The 19,252-nt window shown below is 34.1% G+C and overlaps 3 protein-coding genes and 2 non-coding genes across 8 annotated transcripts; 2 read left to right on the forward strand and 3 right to left on the reverse strand.

Moving 5' to 3' along the window:
- The first annotated feature begins 704 nt into the window (after nucleotides 1-704).
- Trnat-ugu lies at nucleotides 705-777 on the forward strand. Its single transcript has one exon. It is a non-coding gene; the product is annotated as a tRNA-Thr (tRNA).
- A 4,719-nt stretch (nucleotides 778-5,496) lies between these two features.
- Nucleotides 5,497-10,255, reverse strand: LOC109860168 (protein PIH1D3). 3 transcript variants are annotated; one of them, XR_002250789.1, is made up of 5 exons: nucleotides 10,119-10,255; nucleotides 9,367-9,569; nucleotides 8,413-8,540; nucleotides 8,034-8,226; nucleotides 5,497-6,471 (listed from the first exon to the last, which is right to left on the reverse strand). XR_002250789.1 is itself a non-coding variant. In XM_020439072.1 (4 exons), the coding sequence occupies exons 1-4, from the start codon at nucleotides 10,240-10,242 to the stop codon at nucleotides 8,097-8,099; spliced, it is 585 nt and encodes a 194-aa protein (XP_020294661.1). In that variant the 5' UTR covers nucleotides 10,243-10,255; the 3' UTR covers nucleotides 7,050-8,096. The 3 variants fall into 3 exon arrangements, 1 of the variants encoding a protein (XP_020294661.1); XR_002250790.1 differs by lacking the exon at nucleotides 5,497-6,471 and adding an exon at nucleotides 7,050-7,431; XM_020439072.1 differs by lacking the exon at nucleotides 5,497-6,471 and having other exon boundaries at nucleotides 7,050-8,226.
- On the reverse strand, nucleotides 5,566-5,638 carry Trnat-ugu. The gene has a single exon. It is a non-coding gene; the product is annotated as a tRNA-Thr (tRNA).
- A 978-nt stretch (nucleotides 10,256-11,233) lies between the features above and the next one.
- Nucleotides 11,234-15,666, forward strand: LOC109860169 (lysine--tRNA ligase-like). Of its 2 annotated transcripts, none has more exons than XM_020439075.1 (8): nucleotides 11,234-11,377; nucleotides 12,039-12,174; nucleotides 13,053-13,499; nucleotides 13,992-14,237; nucleotides 14,324-14,746; nucleotides 14,928-15,121; nucleotides 15,267-15,429; nucleotides 15,566-15,666. In XM_020439075.1, the coding sequence occupies exons 1-8, from the start codon at nucleotides 11,319-11,321 to the stop codon at nucleotides 15,650-15,652; spliced, it is 1,755 nt and encodes a 584-aa protein (XP_020294664.1). In that variant the 5' UTR covers nucleotides 11,234-11,318; the 3' UTR covers nucleotides 15,653-15,666. The 2 variants fall into 2 exon arrangements, with proteins under 2 accessions (XP_020294664.1, XP_020294663.1); XM_020439074.1 differs by having other exon boundaries at nucleotides 11,235-11,939; nucleotides 12,025-12,169.
- A 1,393-nt stretch (nucleotides 15,667-17,059) lies between these two features.
- Nucleotides 17,060-18,974, reverse strand: LOC109860165 (OTU domain-containing protein 6B). Its single transcript, XM_020439063.1, has 4 exons — nucleotides 18,689-18,974; nucleotides 18,104-18,518; nucleotides 17,705-17,924; nucleotides 17,060-17,612 (listed from the first exon to the last, which is right to left on the reverse strand). The coding sequence occupies exons 1-4, from the start codon at nucleotides 18,756-18,758 to the stop codon at nucleotides 17,427-17,429; spliced, it is 891 nt and encodes a 296-aa protein (XP_020294652.1). The 5' UTR covers nucleotides 18,759-18,974; the 3' UTR covers nucleotides 17,060-17,426.
- Nucleotides 18,975-19,252: the final 278 nt, after the last annotated feature.

Genomic DNA, 19,252 nt, shown 5'->3' on the forward strand with positions numbered 1-19,252 from the left:
AAACTCATTGTGTAACTCTATGCTGGAAGATAAAAGTTAACTGGTATCCACCGCGTAGTTGTTATTCTACTCCCCCCCTTGGAAAAAAAAAGAATAACTCGGCGTGTCCCAATGTGCTTGTTTCTAAAAGAGAGAGAGAGAGAGAGAGAGAGAGAGAGAGAGAAAGAGAGGTACTTCACAATGGCCCATTGAGACCGGCAGTTCTTCAAGGATTTCTCCGTGAGTTTTGCGCGCCATTTAATCGAGAGGGTTAGAAATAAATTGGGTGTGCGGTGTAAGAGGGAGGAAACAAGCTTTTGTGAAAAGTCTCGATTGTGCGGTACGCGCGGTAATCAAACTTTTGTATAAACACGTTCATCACTTTTATCGCGCGATATTGCGCGATCTTTAGCATCTCTTTTTTTTTTTTTTTTGTTTTTTTTAACATCCAGCGGATGCTCGCGTGTTTCTTCTTAATTGCGTTTACATAATAAATTGTGTCCGTTTTTTTTTCTTTTTTTTTTGTGATAAAGTAAACTCACAATTTAGTCAAGATCGTTGGAGACGCTTGAGCGAGAAATTTTTCACGTACAGATTCTCTCGAATGAGCACTCGATTTCGAGAGCATCTCTCTCCTCCCTCTTCCCCCGCTCTCTCCCCCTCCCCCTCCCTTTCCCCCCCCGTAGAATCACCGTTTCGCAAAAGATAAAAAACAACCGTCAAGTGCCTCCATAGCTCAGAGGCTAGAGCACTGGTCTTGTAAACCAGGAGTCGAGAGTTCGAATCTCTCTGGAGGCAAAACTTTTTCAACCCCTCTTCTTTCTACGAAGCTTTTTACGCGCTTTTGCAATATCGTCTCGACGTTAATTCCGCGAGTTTCTTAATCCTTGGAGGAACGTTTGCCTTATTGACAAAATTTCGTAAGTAAGTCGCGGAGAGTCGAGAGGAGAACTATTTTCTCTCTCCTCCAAAAGTTTTAATACACGAACTTTCTGTCATGCATTTGATTTCATTTTCTTTTTTGTTTTTCTCGCAATCGCGCGTCGATCGCACATAGCAAGAAAAAATGTATCACGTCATAGAATTATAAATTAGAAATAAAAATAAGAACATATATATATATATATATATATATGTGTGTGTGTGTGTAATATCTTCTATTGAACATTAAAAGCAATAACGTAATAACTTTTTCAAGCTTGTCTCGTGATGCTTTTTTCTCTTTTTCCCCTAATTAAGTGAAAAAAAAAAAAACAAAATCTTGTTTTATCTTTGAATTCGCAGCGATGTAATTGGGACAAAATTTATCCTAACATCTCGGTCTTCTACGATGTTACAATTCCGAATCCTAGTACAAATTGAAGTGCGGAAATGAAGTGCGCCAGACCGGTCATTAAACCGCGTCGCGACGAGTTAACTGTCGCAAGAACGAAGTACGGTTCGACGCTTATTCTCCGGTAATAAATGACAGCGCGTATATCGAAACTCGTTGCAATTTCCTGCCGTGTATCACTAACAACGTTGCAGAAGGAGCCTTTATATTCTCCAGCAAACTGGGCCAAGAAGGCAAACGCATCCCCGCAAAACCGCATTACGTTACTTCGTGTGAAAATAAACATAGAACAGAATCTCCCTTTTCCCTTCTTTCCCCAGCTTCTTGTCACAATTCGATATTCTTATCGTCAATAATACAGGGTGTTGGTAAAATCACAACATTCGCGAAATTATTAATAAATATGAAAGATGTATTTTTCAAAGTGAATTTCTTTACATTATATTACATGCATAATTTTTTCTCTTTTTTGCAACGTATGTATAAATTTTTATTTCTTCATCCACTTTCACATTTTCTGACAAGAAATAGAAAGTATTATTGTATTCTTTTATCAGAGAACCTAAATTCTCTCTCCTAAATAGAATGTTGTGTTACATAAAATATATTTTATTATACACATTTTAATGATAATTTGACGGTATTTTTACATTGTGTATGCGTGCGTTGTTTAATAACACAAAAACAAAAACGTAAAACTAAAACTTTTTTTCTCACGTAAAAATGCAAAAAAATACACGAAAAAAAAGTTTTTTCAAAACGTTCCATTTGATATTCAATATTTTATTATGTGCAAGTATGTCTGACAAGAGATGTAATTCTGAATTTCCATTGCCACTCACGTTTGTTAAATAAAATTCAATTAAATAACAAGAGTTTTAGTATAAAAAGTGAGTTTAACACGAAATTAAATATTATTACAAATTTGTATAAATGTTACACGAAATTTTTTTTCTCTCATTTTATCTAGAGGAAATCTAAAAATTCTCTTAAAATTAAACTCCTGGTTTTCTTTTCATTTTTCTCATACATTTAATCACTAGCCTCACACACATAAATATGTATATAAATACATATATGTACATATTCAATACATATATATGTATATATATTCGATAGGATTATTTGATCGTTTTGGCGGATGTAGCAACGGGAGCAGAACGACGACGAAGAAGGAAAAATGCGGACAGTCGGATATGTAGGGCCGAACCTCGGGAAACCAAATGTTTGCGGACAAATCGTCGTCGTTTTCGACGAGGAAAATCAACAAACGTCCCTCGTTCGGTTCTAATGCATTCGCCCGGGATGAAAATCGTTCCGCACGCGCGGGCTCTCGATCCCGATCCGAGAGGATTTCCTCCCTCGTCTCCTCGATTGGCAAAGGGAAGCAGGGGGGGGGGAGAGAAGGGAGAGAGAGAGAGAAAACTGTGCAGCATAAAAAAAACTCGGCTGTTTTTCATCGGCTGTTTTTCGCGAAGTTTTATACTCGGGGAGATCCTAATAACTTCGTGAACGAAGTTATTAACGCGAATCTTGCGCGATAGAAAATTCTATATAGGTATTAAAAAATAAAATTGCGCACTTCTATCACAGGTTCTCTTTGCGAGTTTAAAGGCGATTTTGTAAATAAGAAGATAGAGATTACGGAAAGAGATAGAGATTAAAAAACTAATTAGAGAAAAATGGAAAAGAAAGAGAGAAAGAGAGAGAGAGAGAGAGAAAGAGAGAGAGAGAGAGAGAGAGAGAGAGATGTTAATTAAGTTTCGTCAATTTTGTTATTTTTCTTAACTTAATTAACGTCTATCCGATAAATGTTGCTCTTCATTTTTTAATCGCAAAAAAGTGTGATTCAGAATTTTAGTATCCGATATTTCGTTTGAAAGTTAATATTTTCATCTGCGATAAATCCTACGGTACTCGGAGATATTGCGTGCGGTTTTTATTCAGATTATTGAATCCATTCTGGCGTGGAGAAAAGGTCTCTCGCCGACTGATATTACAGCTTTGTCTAGCGGCTTCTCCCGTTTCCTTGATTTCTTGCAACCGGTTATTTACATTTTACGTTAAGGTATTTTGTAACTTTGAAATTAAAGTGGAAGACTCGACAAAACGCGCAGTTGTGTTTGCCGTGTGCTAATTAAACACGTTAACACTTTATTCTCTATATATAATTCACAATTTTAGAAATAAACATAGTAAATATAAATTGCATATACGCTATTTATATACGCGCGCGTGTGTATGTGTGCGTGTATATGCGTGTGCGTGCGTACGTAATGAAAAAGTTGTTCAAAAATTTTTTAAATCCAATTTATTATAACTGCTCGACAAAACATGCATTTTTCTCGGCAAAAACAGAACTTAACACGTTTCAGATCGAGCCTATTTTCGTCTCATCTCTTACGGCAAATAAATTCCATCGTCGATATGGTAGCGCGGATATATATCCGCGTATCGCATCGTCTCACCCGGTACACACTTGGCAGGCTTATGGGCTTTTCAATTTCGTTCTTCGCCGAGTGCGTTCCATACGGCGGCATGCGATAGCTATTGCGGTGAACTCTTTCCACGTGCACGTCCGTTGAAATTTTCCGAGACGGCATTTCGAAGGCCATTATGGCTTTCCCATTTCTTGAATGATATCCCGGACGAAAGCGCAACGGCGCGATAGAATGGCTAACGCTGCCCGTGCGAAATGGCAAAATAATTGGCCGAATGCATACACAAGTCCCGACGCATCTCAGAAATATATCACGGAGATGCGAGTTGCACACGTTTCGCTACAAGTGCAGTTTACTTCGCTCTCTTGCTTTATTTCTTTTTGTTCTTAACTCTTGCTCTGCTTACGAAGAAACACATTAATACAGAAATATAATTTTAAATTATATTATCGCGAGAGAGAGAGAGAGAGAGAGATTTTATTAATTTTATTAATTTTTTAACATAATACTATAATTCTTTAATACAATGAGAAAAAAATTACTGCTTGCTCAGCGATTTGCCATATCGCATAAAAATTGAATATTAAAAATACAAGAAATTTATTTATTTATTTTTTTTTATATTTAAATTGAACTCTTTTAATAATACAAAGAGAATGTATAATTGTAAGAAACCATTTTCACGCAAACCTGTGAAAATTTCATGCAAATTTCAAGTTTCAGAATCTGTCGTTCGGAATCTGTGTAATATCTTCGTTTATATTATATATGTCTCTCTTATACGTCTCGACTGCAAGACACTCAAGAAACTCGATAGCCGCAATGGCTCAATGCTAAATTGAGAAAGTTTCGTAAAGTTTAATACTCTATATACCCCGCAGGGCTAGTCAACAATAATTCTCTTGCTATATCCACAAAATATGTCAAAATAGTAATAGTTTCTTTAAATCATAAAGTCTTTGAAACTTGTATGGTTTATTGCATGTGTGTAATAAGTAACTTCTTGGAATATTTATAACAAGAAACGATGGTATATCTAAAGACATATATGATATACTCTCTCTCTCTCTCTGTGTGTGTGTATGTGTAAATGTACTAAACACTACGAGGTAAACGATGTAACTCAAGGACGGGAATGGTGACAAAGTTTCTTAATAAACGTTGACGTCGACACCGCGTGTGGCAATTCCTTAAGTCGATGGAGAAGCCTGGTTTTATGAACTGACTAACGGATTAGGAACGAACGAACTCGGGGATTAATTAAGCTCTGCAGAAATGCATCAATCGCGTTAAAAACAGACTTTGGCTGATTTTTGACGAATTTGATCTTATATGTAGAGATAATATGCGTCACATTTATTTTTATACATTTTGAATATAAACACAATATATAAAACCATATTTATTATATATAAAGTATTTATTATAAATATTATATATTAAATTAGTATTATTATATATATGTATTATATATTGTTATAAAAATTACATATTAAAATAGTTTTATTATATATAAAATATTTTTATATTAATAAAATTATTATATAAAAAATGTATATATTACATACATAAATAAATATAATATAAAATATACAAATAAAATATAATTAAATAAAGTATTTTAAAGTAACATTTTAAATTCGTGTGCGTAAGGTATATATTTTCTTTATATAAAAAAAATATATATATATATACATATACATATATATATATTTATATAATAAGTAATGAAAACAATTCGATATAATATTATATTTTATATTAATATCATTAGTTCTTTGTCGTATGAAAGATACCGAGAAAAAAAAAATCTGCCCCCAGAGAGATTTGAACTCTCGACCCCTGGTTTACAAGACCAGTGCTCTAACCCCTGAGCTATGGAGGCTTCTTGGAGAGACCTCCTTTAGAATAGTAAATGTGCTGCACTAACTTCATCATACATAATGTATCGAATTCAAATATTTTAATATTGATAGAAAATTTCATCCTTTTTTTTCGTTTCACAAAATAGAACTGTTAACTTAACAAAATACGAGAAATTTTTCCGTTCAAATTATTAACACGAAGATATTTTGAATTTTATTTGTAGAACGCGTTTCTTCCGCGTTACTATAATAAACGTTGTAATCTAATATTAATAACAATTAAGAAACGTATAATATATGCAAAAGTATTCGCAAAAAACGGTTACTACTATCTCTTACATTTTTCGCCAAGCAAGCACTGGAGAAAGATGAAAGACAGCCCGTCATAATGCAGACGGTTTTATGTAAACGAGCCGCTATACCTTTTGCATACCGTAAGGAGCGCATCCTCAAGTGCGACGGTCGGGCGAGAAAATCCGCCTTGTAAAATCGTTTTCTCGAGTAAATTTTAAGGGTAGGGCAAAGATGAAGTAAAGTTTTACGACATCTTGTGCGTCACCTCGGTGCGGTTTGAACAAAAACGTCTTTATTGTTATTAGCGTGTATTAAACAGTAAATCAAATCATGATTTGCTGCGACTTCAAACTTTAACTCAAGCTCAGCTTGTTCGAAAAAATCGAACAGCAGTTGATTTCTTATTATATTATAGATACTTTTTCAATTTTTTCTTTTTTTACGAACTTAAAGACGAAGAGAGTCCTCACACATAAGACAAAGCTTTCGCATAGTTTTCGCAACCTAATTTTTGGCGATGTAACTTTTTTTTTGCACGACTTTCCGTGGAAGATCCTTTCTGTAAAAAATGTGAAATGGAATATTACTCGATAATAACGACTAACTAACTTGTTTCGTAATTAAAAACTTTTAGCCGCCGAAAATTGAGACACAGGCGGGAAGACTAACGAACCACGACCAGAGATTAATTAAGTTCTGACAAAGCTAATTGAGAGCGAATCGTCGTCGAAATGCCGTTCGTCGATTTGCGAAAATCGTGTGCGCAAAAGCGCGCTAATTTGATCAACAAGTGCACAGCAACGACATGTATTACAAAACCACGTGAAAAAAAAAAAAACGCGATTGTTTTAAAACTGCGACAATACATTTATATTTTATGAAAAAAAAAACAAAAAAAAAAAAAATAAGAGCAAAACAAATGCGGCAGCTTTTAGCAGCAGCTGGAGATGAAAGCATTTGTTTTGCGTTATAAGCGCGTAGACAAACACGTTTTGAGTAATCCCTCGCTTTCACTACACACAGAGCTTTGTTGTTTCGGCTTGAAAATTCGTCTTTTATGATTTCCGTCGCGACAAATGACACAATCCAATTTTCGTCTCTCAACATATTTTTTAAATTACACGGTAATTATAGATTTACGTAAATAAATCCTCTTAATACTTACAAAACAACAGCGCACAATTATATCATCGACATCCGTTTATCTTGAAAAAAAAAAAAAATTACAAAGGATTGCGAGTACATTTTTTGTCGTACATTGAGAGAGAGAGGGATTTTCTCCCCATTATCTCTCGAATTCTAGTATTACAATTCAAGAATTAGATTCTCCGGTTAGCTATCTCTACACGCGCGCGCACACACACACACACACACACACACAGTTCAAGTACTATTGTCCTTAAGCGATTGTCTCACAGGACAAGCGTTCCGGTCCATCCAATCCTATTATCTACGTGCCTATTGTCCATATTCCATAGTTAATATTATCTGTCGTTTCTTGCTCAACGTTGGACGTTCGCTACAACGTAAAATGAACGATCTACAATTATCCAGGCGCAATTTGTTATGTGCGAAGAAAATAGGCATCGCGTAACGATCGCGCGAGCGTGGCGTATTCAAGGACGTGCGCAGCAGGCATTGCACAAAATGCAAATACGATTTTGTCGTTGATTACGCGCAAAGGACGGGAGTCAAAAAAAAATCTATCAGGATATAACGGGGAATATGATAAATGTGTCTTTCACTATATGTGTGTGTGTACGTGTGTGTGTGTGTGTGTGAACCGGATAAACTCGTCTCATTCGCTTTACGCAACGTGCTCACATAAGAGGGATTACGTCTCGAAAAATCATTATTTCTAGCTGCGCATGATAAAAGGGAGAAAGAACAGATTACCTGCCAGGGATATTTGTGTGTAGAAAAAAAAAAAAAAAAAAAAAAACTGTAATTTACGCTCGGTCGAAGCAAGAATCATTTGTTAAAATGTGTTCTTGATTAAATTTTTAGCAGAATCAGTTATTAAAAGATTTGATCGAGTAAAAGCGGTTCTTGCGAGCGCTCGATCCGGAAAACATCTCTGCGATAGAATAATGTTAGCAACAATAACTCGCTTCGACTTACAACGATAAATCGAACAGACGTCGAACAGAAAAATCTCGCGAGAGACGACGGATTGATTCGGCATCAAAAGTTGACGTAGTCCAGTTCGCGTTTGAGTCTCAGGGTGACTTCCAGGGTGGAAGTGTCGTTGTGCCACTTAGCGGAGGAAGCGTTCGGATCCACCGTATGCGGTGTCGGTAGGTGTAGCCGATATCTGGAGAAATCAGGATTAGTTTTACACGCGGAACAGATTTACGACCTCGTAAAATTGTCAAAGAAAGTACAGACGTTCTCCCGCCCGTACGTCGAAATCAACGCCGGCGGCGGACGCGCGCGCGCTTTGCTCTCTTTTCTTCTATCAAAGCAGGTTACCGCGATAAATTCTCCGTGGTCGTCTCACCTTGGACTGCGCACGTCAATCGCCTCGGATTCTACAGAGAGTTCTACTTTTTCCCGCGTTTCCTCCGGCAATTTTACCAGGACCGACAGCCACTCGCAGGACGCCGTGCTCGACGTTTTAAATCCCATCTAAATAACAATTCGTTTGTCTTCAGAGCTGTTTGCCATGAGATTTACACGTAATGTGTCGACGGTAAGAACAGTTTCGCTCCACGCGAGGATCCGGACTTGAGAAAGAACAACCAAGTTTCCGACACATGTTTGCGTGTTATCTTAGTCCTGATTTATTAGTCCTTTTCAACTACGATTTTACTATTTTTACAAAAAATAGCCACGGAATTGCAAAATTGTTTATCACAATATATAGTCGAAAAAAGATATAAAAATTATACACCAATTTTAATCTGTAGAAAGCCAGCATTTTTTTTCATTGAAATCTTAAACTTTTTTCGTGGAAAATTTATGCACATGTGTGACCTACACGTGTGTACCACACGGTTGTGAACAGTCTGTTGCTGGCTCACATGCACGGAAAAAAAAGATTTGTTAAAATAGCAAGAAATTAGTTAATATATGGCCAGCAAAAAAACATTTGTTAAGTTTATTAAAAGTTTTGTTTTGCCAACAAAACATTTCGTTGATGAAACAAAAAATTTCGTAGAGTCAACCATTTTTCTTGCTAACCATATAATAGCAAAACTTTTTTTTTCCGTGTGTGCGTCGCGATCGGTCCTCTAAAGGTTAAATTAAATTATTGGATTAATAAGCGACATTAAATACTGCTCTCCGCTTTCTAGCCCAATAAAATAATATCATTTTTGTTTTTTTTTAAACAGTTTTTCTTTGTAATAAAATTAAAATTGCAAATATCGAGACAGTTTGAAATATAAAGTCTTCTCGCTTCAACTTTATGTTTTATCATAAAAATAATAAAAGGATGTAAAAAAAATCTTACTCCCAGATAAATATCTTCCGCCGTTACTGATTGTTTAAACTTCATCTCGTATTCGGGCACATTTCGAGAATCGTAATCCTGCACACTTGAAATGTCAGTCGCTTCAGCAGGATGCCAAATATCGTCATTCGCACCTTGAAGCGGCGCGTACGGTCCTGAATGATCTTCAGAAGAATCAGTCGTAACATCAATATCACCCGGTCCTTAAAGTAAACAATTTATTTTGTCAATAATTGTGTGATAATAAAAAATTGATTTTGTAAAACACGAGTAGCATCGTCTCATTCTTTTCTTTTGGCAACTGCTGTTTTTATTAATCGTATTTTATTAATTTCTCTTTAAATCGGCAAATTTCGCAAAAATGAGAAATAGTTCATAAATATTGAATCGCAATTCTTTGCGAAGCAACACGTAGCGAATAAAGTTGCGAACGCGCGCAACGAAATACGAAGTTATTACACTTGTTTGTCGTACATACGTACATACGCCAGTTAATTACGATTTTCGTTTCTTTTTTACTCGGCCAAATAATAAATATGTTGAACAACGAGCGTTACGAACAAACCACGCAACAACCAAATTTTAACGAAAACCAGTTTGATTGAAATCCAAGTTTGATTTATAAATTGATTACGATTGTAAATTAGTTAGCGCGAGAATAGCCGAGAAGAAGCCGGAGCTGTTCTAACAACAAATTTTCCGACATTTCCATGACTCTGATCAGTTGTAAACAATCAATTGTTAAAACTCACCTAACTTTCTCGCGCCCATTTGCGGCAAATCGTCATCGACGTTTGTGTCGGAATCATTCTTCGGCGGGCAGATTAAATTTTGAAGCGCTTTTAAATCGGTCGAAGTGAAACAACCGTCCATCATGCAAACGCGCACAACTTGGGACTGTGGCAACTCCGCCAAACAAATTAACGTCACCATGGGGACAATCTCTCGCGATTTTCCGGCGATTCAATTCGTCAGACAGACATTGAGTCTAATTAACAAAATCATTCGGAAAAATCATTCGAAAATTTAAAAAAAATACACAATGACAAAAAAGACGTAAATATTTTACGAGCGCGAGCAGAGCCATAGAAAAGAAATAGTAATAAAAAAACTAAAATAATGTACAATAAAAGTGAAAGTAAATATGAAACTAAAATAATATTAAAAAATAATAATAATAAAAGAAAATAATATAGTTTAGGAGAAAAAATAGTTACCCGGTAAAAATTTTTCATGTATAAAATTGTATGGACATATTTGGTATATATAAATTTTCATAATTAGATATAATTATTTTAATTTGTGTATAAGTATATATAATTATATATCAAAAATTGTTTAAAAATATAGTAAAAATTAGTTTTATATAATTTTTTTGTATCTAACATGATACTAATAGAGTTATTTTGTAATTTGATATGAAATATCTCTGAAGCCATTTTCTTAAAAAAAGAAAGTCTCCGTGTATAAAATTGTATGGACATATTCGGCACATATAAATTTGCATAATTAGATATAATTATTTTAATTTGTGTATAAGTATATATGAAAAATTTTTTACCGGGTATTGTATTCAAGTTTTTGTGAAATTAAAAATTTGAATATTTAACGTCAAGAATGTCCGAGAGAGAATCCGCGTGATGTCTTACGTGATGTTTTTAGAAAACGATGCAGGGTGTTATTTAAAAATTTGCGTCAACTAGTCAAAAATATGCGTTTATTGATGCGAACATATGATCTGTTCCAATCGGCTGCACGGATCACGTGGATTTGCATCAACGAAACGTGGTAGCTGTTTAGCATCCTGGGATTTCAACCGTCTCTTCTTCAGTCCTGTTCAGTTTGATCAACGTGAGTCAACGTGCGGATAAGTGAGGAGAGGGGTGCGATAATTACACCGCACTCCATCCATACCGCAGCTGGCTGACAGGCACGTTGCTCGTAGTAGCAACATGTCGGATATGACGGATAAGAAGTTATCGAAAAAAAAAAAAAAAAAAATATCGAAGAAGTGAATAAAGTGTGTAATTTCAAACAAGATTGTCTGCGACGAACAATCCGACATAACCTAACCCTAACCTCTTCGAGCGAGACATGTTTTCTCTTGTTATTGTTGTTGCATCAGCCGTGTCGGTTGGATGTGCGTAGTTACGCTGTGGATATTTTTGGACATTTTCGGTGTTTTACACCGTTCTCTAGGTTGTTAGAAATAAGAGTAAAAGGAGAAGAAGTGAATGTGCCCGCAAAAATCGGCTAACGGTTATGGGCACGTTAAAATAATGACATAAAAAAACAAAAAAGACATGTTTTCTCGGTTCGTCGCGTTACACTCTCTCTCTCTGCGACGTGGTTCGCATTGGCCCGCGGTTTTTCGCAGATAGCGATATCTCGTAGAGAAATCTAGGCGTTATGTGGGTAAAGTCTAATTGCGATAATCGTGCGGCGATCATGCTCGGTACATTGACCAAAGTACCACGCGGTGTCATCCGCGCGCAACCGGTCTGGTGTGAACAACATGTCTGGAGACACGAGACAAAGTTACGTCAGACAGACCTACGTTGGTTCTTCATGAGGTGCGTAATGAATCGACGATACGAAATGTCGAATTGTTGGAAATGTTAAGAGAGATATTAATGTTAAGAAATGTTTTTGTTGCAGTGAGGAGAAAAAAGACGCCTCAAAGCTGAGCAGAAGGCCAAAGATAAAGCACTGAAGGAAAAGGCCAAAAAAGAGGAAGCATCTCAGGTCGAAACAACGTTCTCGAGAAAGAACGTAGTCAAAGATGAAGATATTAGATCCAAATGTAATGTATTACAACTTTGAAAGAGAAAGAAAAAAAAGAAAAAAATTTATATAGGAGATAACGCATTAGAATACTTTCGGTGGATTTTGTTTGCTTTACAATCATAAATTTTGCACAAATCTTGCAGAACAATAAAGTGTTTTTATTTTACAGACTTAAGAGGGTACTGGAGCCCGGCCTGTAAACTGGATAGAGACCTGTAAACCGATGTTTTAAAAACCTAAATTTCTCTAATTTTTAAGTTTCTTGACTGCATTACATAAAAAGTGCTTCTATAGAAGCAAATACATATAAACAACTGTTTAGTGCTTTTGAAAATAGATATATAATGCCTTTTGAAACTCTTTTTTTTTATTCATAATGATAGCATATGATAACCTATACTGTCATCACACTAAGACGTTGTTCTCATCAATTAGTCATACCATAATCTGAATGTTTCATTAGATTCGTTTTTGTCGTATCTGTGGCGTACTTGTTCATTGTATAAATATGTACATAAACTTAGAAATAATTCTACTTACATGAATATATAGTGAGGTTATAGAAGAAAACTGTATAAGAAAAAATTTATGCTGAATTTTGACATTCCAAAGAACAAGCGCCAATCCTTAGCACAATTTACTTTTTTTTGTAGAAGCATTTTAAATTTAATGAAGTAAATACGACACCAAACGTCATAGGAGAAAGTCGGTTTACAGGTCTCTATAGTCGGTATCCAGTACCCTCTTAAATTAAGTTTTTTTAAATTCCAATTGGTCGTCCACTTCTTGTTCAAACTTGAAAGTGATATAAAAGAATTCTTGCGTAAACCTTTTCTTTGACTTATACTTTGATATTGTACAGAAAAAATCTGCTCACCGTTGATTTTTATTGTTTACAGGAATATTTTAAGATCCGGTCTAATTTTGTCAATCATCTTAGATCTATCGATGTTAATCCTTATCCCCATAAATTCCGTGTAACAATTTCTCTCCGAAACTTCATCGACAAGTATATCGATGTTGTGACTGACGGTGAAGTACTCGAAGAGGAATGCAATATCGCTGGACGTGTCCATTTTATTCGATCATCTGGCACCAAATTGATCTCTTACGATCTTCGTGGGGAAGGTGTTAAGATACAAGTACTAGCCAATGCAAAGTTTTATCAAGACGAGAACGCATTTGCGGAGGACACTGCAAAGATTAAGAGGGGCGACATTATAGGTGTTTTAGGCCGTCCCGCAAAGAGCAAGAAGGGCGAATTCTCAATTATACCAAAAAGTATTGTCCTGCTGAGTCCATGTTTGCACATGTTACCTCATCTCTCTTATGGCTTAAAAGAAAAAGTAAGGAAATAACAATTTGCGACAAAGTGTGAATGAATCTTTGAAATATAAAGGGCGGATTAAAGTCGATCTTTTAAATATATGTTAAATATATATTAGAAAAAGAGATTGTGTGTCTGCATATAATAATTTTAATGTAAACAAAAATTACTACATTTAATGTATAATATATATATATGTATATATAGAACGTATTAGGGGAGGAAAGGATAATAATGTCCACTTAAGAAAATTTATTATCTTCATGTTAAATTGGTTTCTCTCATCGAATGTATTTTTTGTTGTAGTTACTCATATAATACTATTATTTTAGATAAAATTTATATGTGAAGTAAAACATTAAATAAGAAGCAAAAAATACGCATCATACTTAGAATTTTTTTAATTGAGATGAGATGGGTCCGACTTGCTGAGCGCCGTAATCTCGTTCTCTCCTGTATATTTCTATACATTATATATAGAAATCAAAGAACATATTTATTTATAATTCAGGAAACAAGATTCAGACAGCGATATTTGGATCTCATATTGAACGACAGGGTTCGACAAATTTTCTACTTGCGTGCGAGGATAATCTCTTACGTGCGAAGATTTCTAGATGAAATGGGTTTTTTGGAGGTCGAAACTCCCATGATGAACATTATACCCGGAGGTGCAACCGCGAAACCTTTCATCACGCATCACAACGAACTCAACATGGATTTATACATGAGGATCGCTCCGGAATTATATCACAAGGTAACGAATTTATGGCGTTTCTATAAATGTAAAAAATTCATTTTTCGAGCGAAATAAATTAAAATTGTTTTGTAAATGTTTAACAGATGTTGGTCGTTGGTGGGATTGACAGAGTGTACGAAATTGGTAGACAATTCAGGAACGAGGGTATCGACATGACGCACAATCCCGAGTTTACTACCTGTGAATTTTATATGGCGTACGCGGACTATAATGATTTAATGAGCATCACGGAAACTATGATGTCCGGCATGGTAATGTCCTTATTCGGCACGTATAAGATAAAGTATCATCCCGACGGACCGGACGGTGAAGAGGTTGAGATCGACTTTACTCCGCCCTTTAAGCGCATATCTATGATGAAAACTTTAGAGGAGATTCTTAAAATCAAGTTACCACAAGCTAACGAGCTCAACACGCCAGAGGCGAACAAAATTCTCAGAGATCTTTGTGCGCAACACGAAATTGAATGTTCTCCTCCGAAAACATCAGCAAGGCTGTTAGACAAGGTAAAATATAGATTAAACGTAATATAACGTCTCGATATATTCATTCTTTCGCTTTGAAAAAAATAAAAATTGTAGAAAATTAAAGATAAAATAGATATGAAACTAATTTATTAAATTAATACTTGTGTATCTTTCACGCGCACTAGTATTATTTATCTTAAATTTATGGTTTTTATAACAGCTTGTTGGAGAATTTATTGAGGAAAAGTGTATTAATCCCACTTATATCATTGATCATCCGCAAGTAATGTCACCATTAGCAAAATGGCATCGTTCTGAAAAAGGACTTACAGAACGATTCGAGTTATTCGTCATGAAAAAGGAAATTTGTAACGCGTACACTGAATTGAACGATCCAGTGGTTCAGAGAGAAAGGTGAATATGTAAAAAAAATAGGTTTGTCACAATAGTTTGAAATATTATTGCAGAAAAATTTGGAAATGTTAAGCGAACGCGGTAATTAAATTGTTAAAGTTTTCATCAAATGTGTATTATAAGTTAACGAATGTTTCAAACTTAGATTCGAGCAACAGGCTAAGGATAAAGCAGCCGGCGACGAAGAAGCCCAACAAGTCGACGAGAATTTCTGCACCGCTTTGGAATACGGTTTGCCGCCAACGGCTGGTTGGGGCATGGGTATCGATCGATTGACAATGTTCCTCACTGATACAAATAATATTAAAGTAAGTAATTTGTTAAATATTCATATCATGAATGAAATATCTATTCCACTTATACGAAGAAAGTTTTTTGGAAAGATTTTTTGAATCGTTATCAATGTTTTAATTTGACTTTGAAAATTACTAAACTTTTTTATAGGAAGTATTGTTCTTCCCTTTGATGAAGCCGGATGATCCAAATAAGAACAAAGAAGATGATAAAACAAGCGAAAATGGAGAAAAATAGAACAGACAATAATTTAAAAAATAAACTAAAAAACTATACTAATTATTTAAAACTTCAATTTTTTCTTTGGTAATAAAACTTTTGATGTTTTTTATTTGACGAAAAGTGGAAATTATTTATGTATATTTAAATAGACAAATTTAATTAGAACATAAAAATTGAATAAAACTAATTATCTTCTTTTGTATATTTATTTGACACCCGATTACAACACATCCATTACAACAAAATTATATTATGTTCACAAAACCGCAAGAAAATATCATCATGTTGTGTATATTTTACTTAATGAGTTTTTATTTATTTATTTCCTCATCTGTTCTTTATATTACTATATAGTACATAATATATATTATATCAAGATATACAGTTCAAGAGTACATTATTCGAAACGCACTGTAGACATCATTTGCTCTGATCAACAATCTACAGCATTGGATTTACATGTAACTTGTTCTATGAATTTTGAAGGATATAAATTTTCATTAGGGAAACTATTATAAAAAAAAGCCAACCTGTCTAAACTTTTCCCAACATGATTTCTGTTCTGATGGATTTTATATTCAGGAAGGATGCGACAGTCACTACGGTAAACACTGGCAATATGTATGCATTAACAGAATAATATTTATGTAATGTGTGTATATTTTTCAGAACAAGCTGAAGAACACTGACTCTTAATAAGTACTTGCATATTTGCTGGCAGCATATTTATATTGTCCGATATTCACTTACAGAATCATTTTTTATAACTTAGTTTTAATTATTATATATAATAACACAACAGTTCTGAGACAAAGCTTACATCTAATTTGTCGCAATATTAGTTTGTCGATAGTTGCATTGTATATTTTGTTTGTTTAAAATTTATTTAAACAGCCTTAAAATTTCATCGCATGTTTAGTGCAAAATGTAACTGAAATCTATTTGTCTAATAATAGGAAGATCTCACATACACACAATTATAAATGTTAATATCACAAGAGATGCAGGCGTCTACTCTTTTTAATATTAAGTGCGCTGTTATCTCGACTGCCATTAAATCCCATATGATCCATAAGCAGCATATAGTTTACACTATAAACGAAGTTTTACAATCACATATTTAATACTAAATATGCGATGAAAATGTGGTCTATTGGATGTACTATTTTAGAATTTAAGAGTTACATTAGCAGTCGAAGTTCTTTTATATACATAGGTCGAAATTTTAATGCTTAAATTTATCAAGATGTTTCTATTGACAGTATATTGATATGTATTCTGCATTTAACTACTTGTAAACAAGAGAAATTCTAAAGAGTGTGCGTCACTATTAATAGATTAATCTTTTGATACTGTAAATAATAATCGTACTTATAGATCAAAATAATTCTTGTTTTTTTTTCTCTTTTTTAAAACATGGTCTTTTAATTTTAAAAACTTAGAGGGATTTCTGTTTTATATACTTATCCTTTAATAATTATTGTATACATTTAAAGAATTTCTCTTACAAACATTAATGATCATCACAATAATTGTAAAGATTAGAAATATAAAATCTCGTTGGAAGATTGAAAATATTTTACTGGCAGCTTTTCAGAGAATACTTCTGTATGTCAATACAAGTATTTTTATATCTTCTGGAAATTTATCAATTTTTTAATATGAAAAAATAATCTATTGGTAAAAATATGTGTTGGAAGTTGTGTGAAACACATGAACAATTCAATGATAAAATATGAAGACACATTTGCAACATAAAACAAAATCAAAGTCTAAAAATAGACTTTTATCAACTTTCCTCATTCTGAACATATTTTGTAACAGAATTATAATGAGCACCCAACTCATACATATGACGATGATAAGTTACTGTTATCTTTTTATCATTGTTGTAGTCATCCCCAACAATGTATGGAGATCCTGTAGCCTGTATGACCTCAATTGGACATTTTAGTATACGTGACAATACCTGTAACTGTAAAAACGAATTTAGAAAGAATATGTACCTCTCAAATAGTTATTATTTTAAAGAAAAAAAGTTTATGGAAGTTTATGCTGTATCTTTACCTCAACAGCACCACCCCAAGCACTGGTTTCAGCTATATCATTGCAGTATTTTTCATATTCTTCAGGTGTTAAGAGATTATCAGAATTGGGATTGGAGAGAAATGGTAAAAAGTCATTCATGTTTTTTCTCAAATAATCAGCAGTCTTTGTTCTAAGATCATGTAAGCCAAGAGGTGTCTCTCCATTTATTTTAAGTTGGTGAGCAACTGCATTGTATAAGCTACAAATAAAATCAGGTTTTTGTAACTTTAAAGACAAAAAAACATTTTACATTATATATCTGTTATCATACTGTATGCTATGGTACACAGTATACAGTACTTTTAATTGTTACTAATAAAAAAGATATAGACATGCACATATCTACTGAAAAAAATACTAATAATAAAATCTATATACCAATGACCGTCACTAGGAATTTCATAAATTATTAAGTCACGATCTGACAGAATCTTCTTTATAGCTTCAATCTCAACATTTCTCTTTCCAAAAACATTAAGTGTTTCTTGTTCAATAATCCTTTGATTACGTTCTTTCTCTGCAATTGCTTTCTTCTCCCTTCTCTTCTGTGCCTTAGATGTCCTATGTGTAGACTGTTCTGTGCAATTGTTGTCCTTATTGACTTCTTCAATTATTTGTATGGGCTCTGTTTGTTCTTCACTTGTTAGAGTAATATGAGCCAATTTCCATGTGTTCAATTCTTCTGCTTGCTGTTTTTCTAGACTTTCTTCTAGATGTCCTATCTCTTCAGAAATGTCTTTCTTTTTCTTCTTATCACCTTTGCAAATTGACTTCTTTAACGTTTGTATTTGGGCTGCGAGTAAAAACAAAACTCCTAATCAATAAGTGTGTAATTTTTTTTCACTATTATTATGTAATAATTGTAACCTTGTCACAAGTGGTCAAATCCTTAAAACCTCATTTAATTAGATTATTATTGATTTCTCTTAACATCAAGAATAAAAATTTTTGATTATTAATTACCTTGCAGTTCTTTTCGTTCTTTTTTGTGCTTTTGTAATAAATCTTCTTTAGTCAATGTTACATCTGCCATATTAAGTTAAATAAATTTATAACTTATTGTAAAACTTTTGCTACTCTATAAATTCAATATTGACTTTTGCATGTAAAATCACATAGAATTGCATCAAACTGCACAGAACTACACATTGCATAAACGAAACACCATAATAATATGTACAACTACACCTCTGACTAACCATGAACTCGTTTACTATATTTGGTTTGGTTTGGTACAGATGTGGCTCAGTAGACCATAAAGGTCAGTCCATACGCCATTTTAAGCAGAGAGAAGACTGAAGGTATGTATGTACCTTTTCATATACGCAGCTTAGACCATATATACTTATAGACACGGCTTCAGACAACTATCTTGAAGCAAAGGGTGTGTTTAGCCGAAGCTAGCGCTACGTAGCGCTACGTAGCGGCTTCATGTAGCAGTTGCAATTGCTGCGTTACTTCTGCTGGACAGTATTGCTACGCGCAGCGCTTTTTGTAAGCGCAAATACGTTTGTATACAAATCGCCG

This window comes from Pseudomyrmex gracilis, unplaced genomic scaffold (assembly GCF_002006095.1).
Source record: "Pseudomyrmex gracilis isolate BER0280 unplaced genomic scaffold, ASM200609v1 scaffold_339, whole genome shotgun sequence".
Classification (NCBI taxonomy): Eukaryota; Metazoa; Arthropoda; class Insecta; order Hymenoptera; family Formicidae; genus Pseudomyrmex; species Pseudomyrmex gracilis.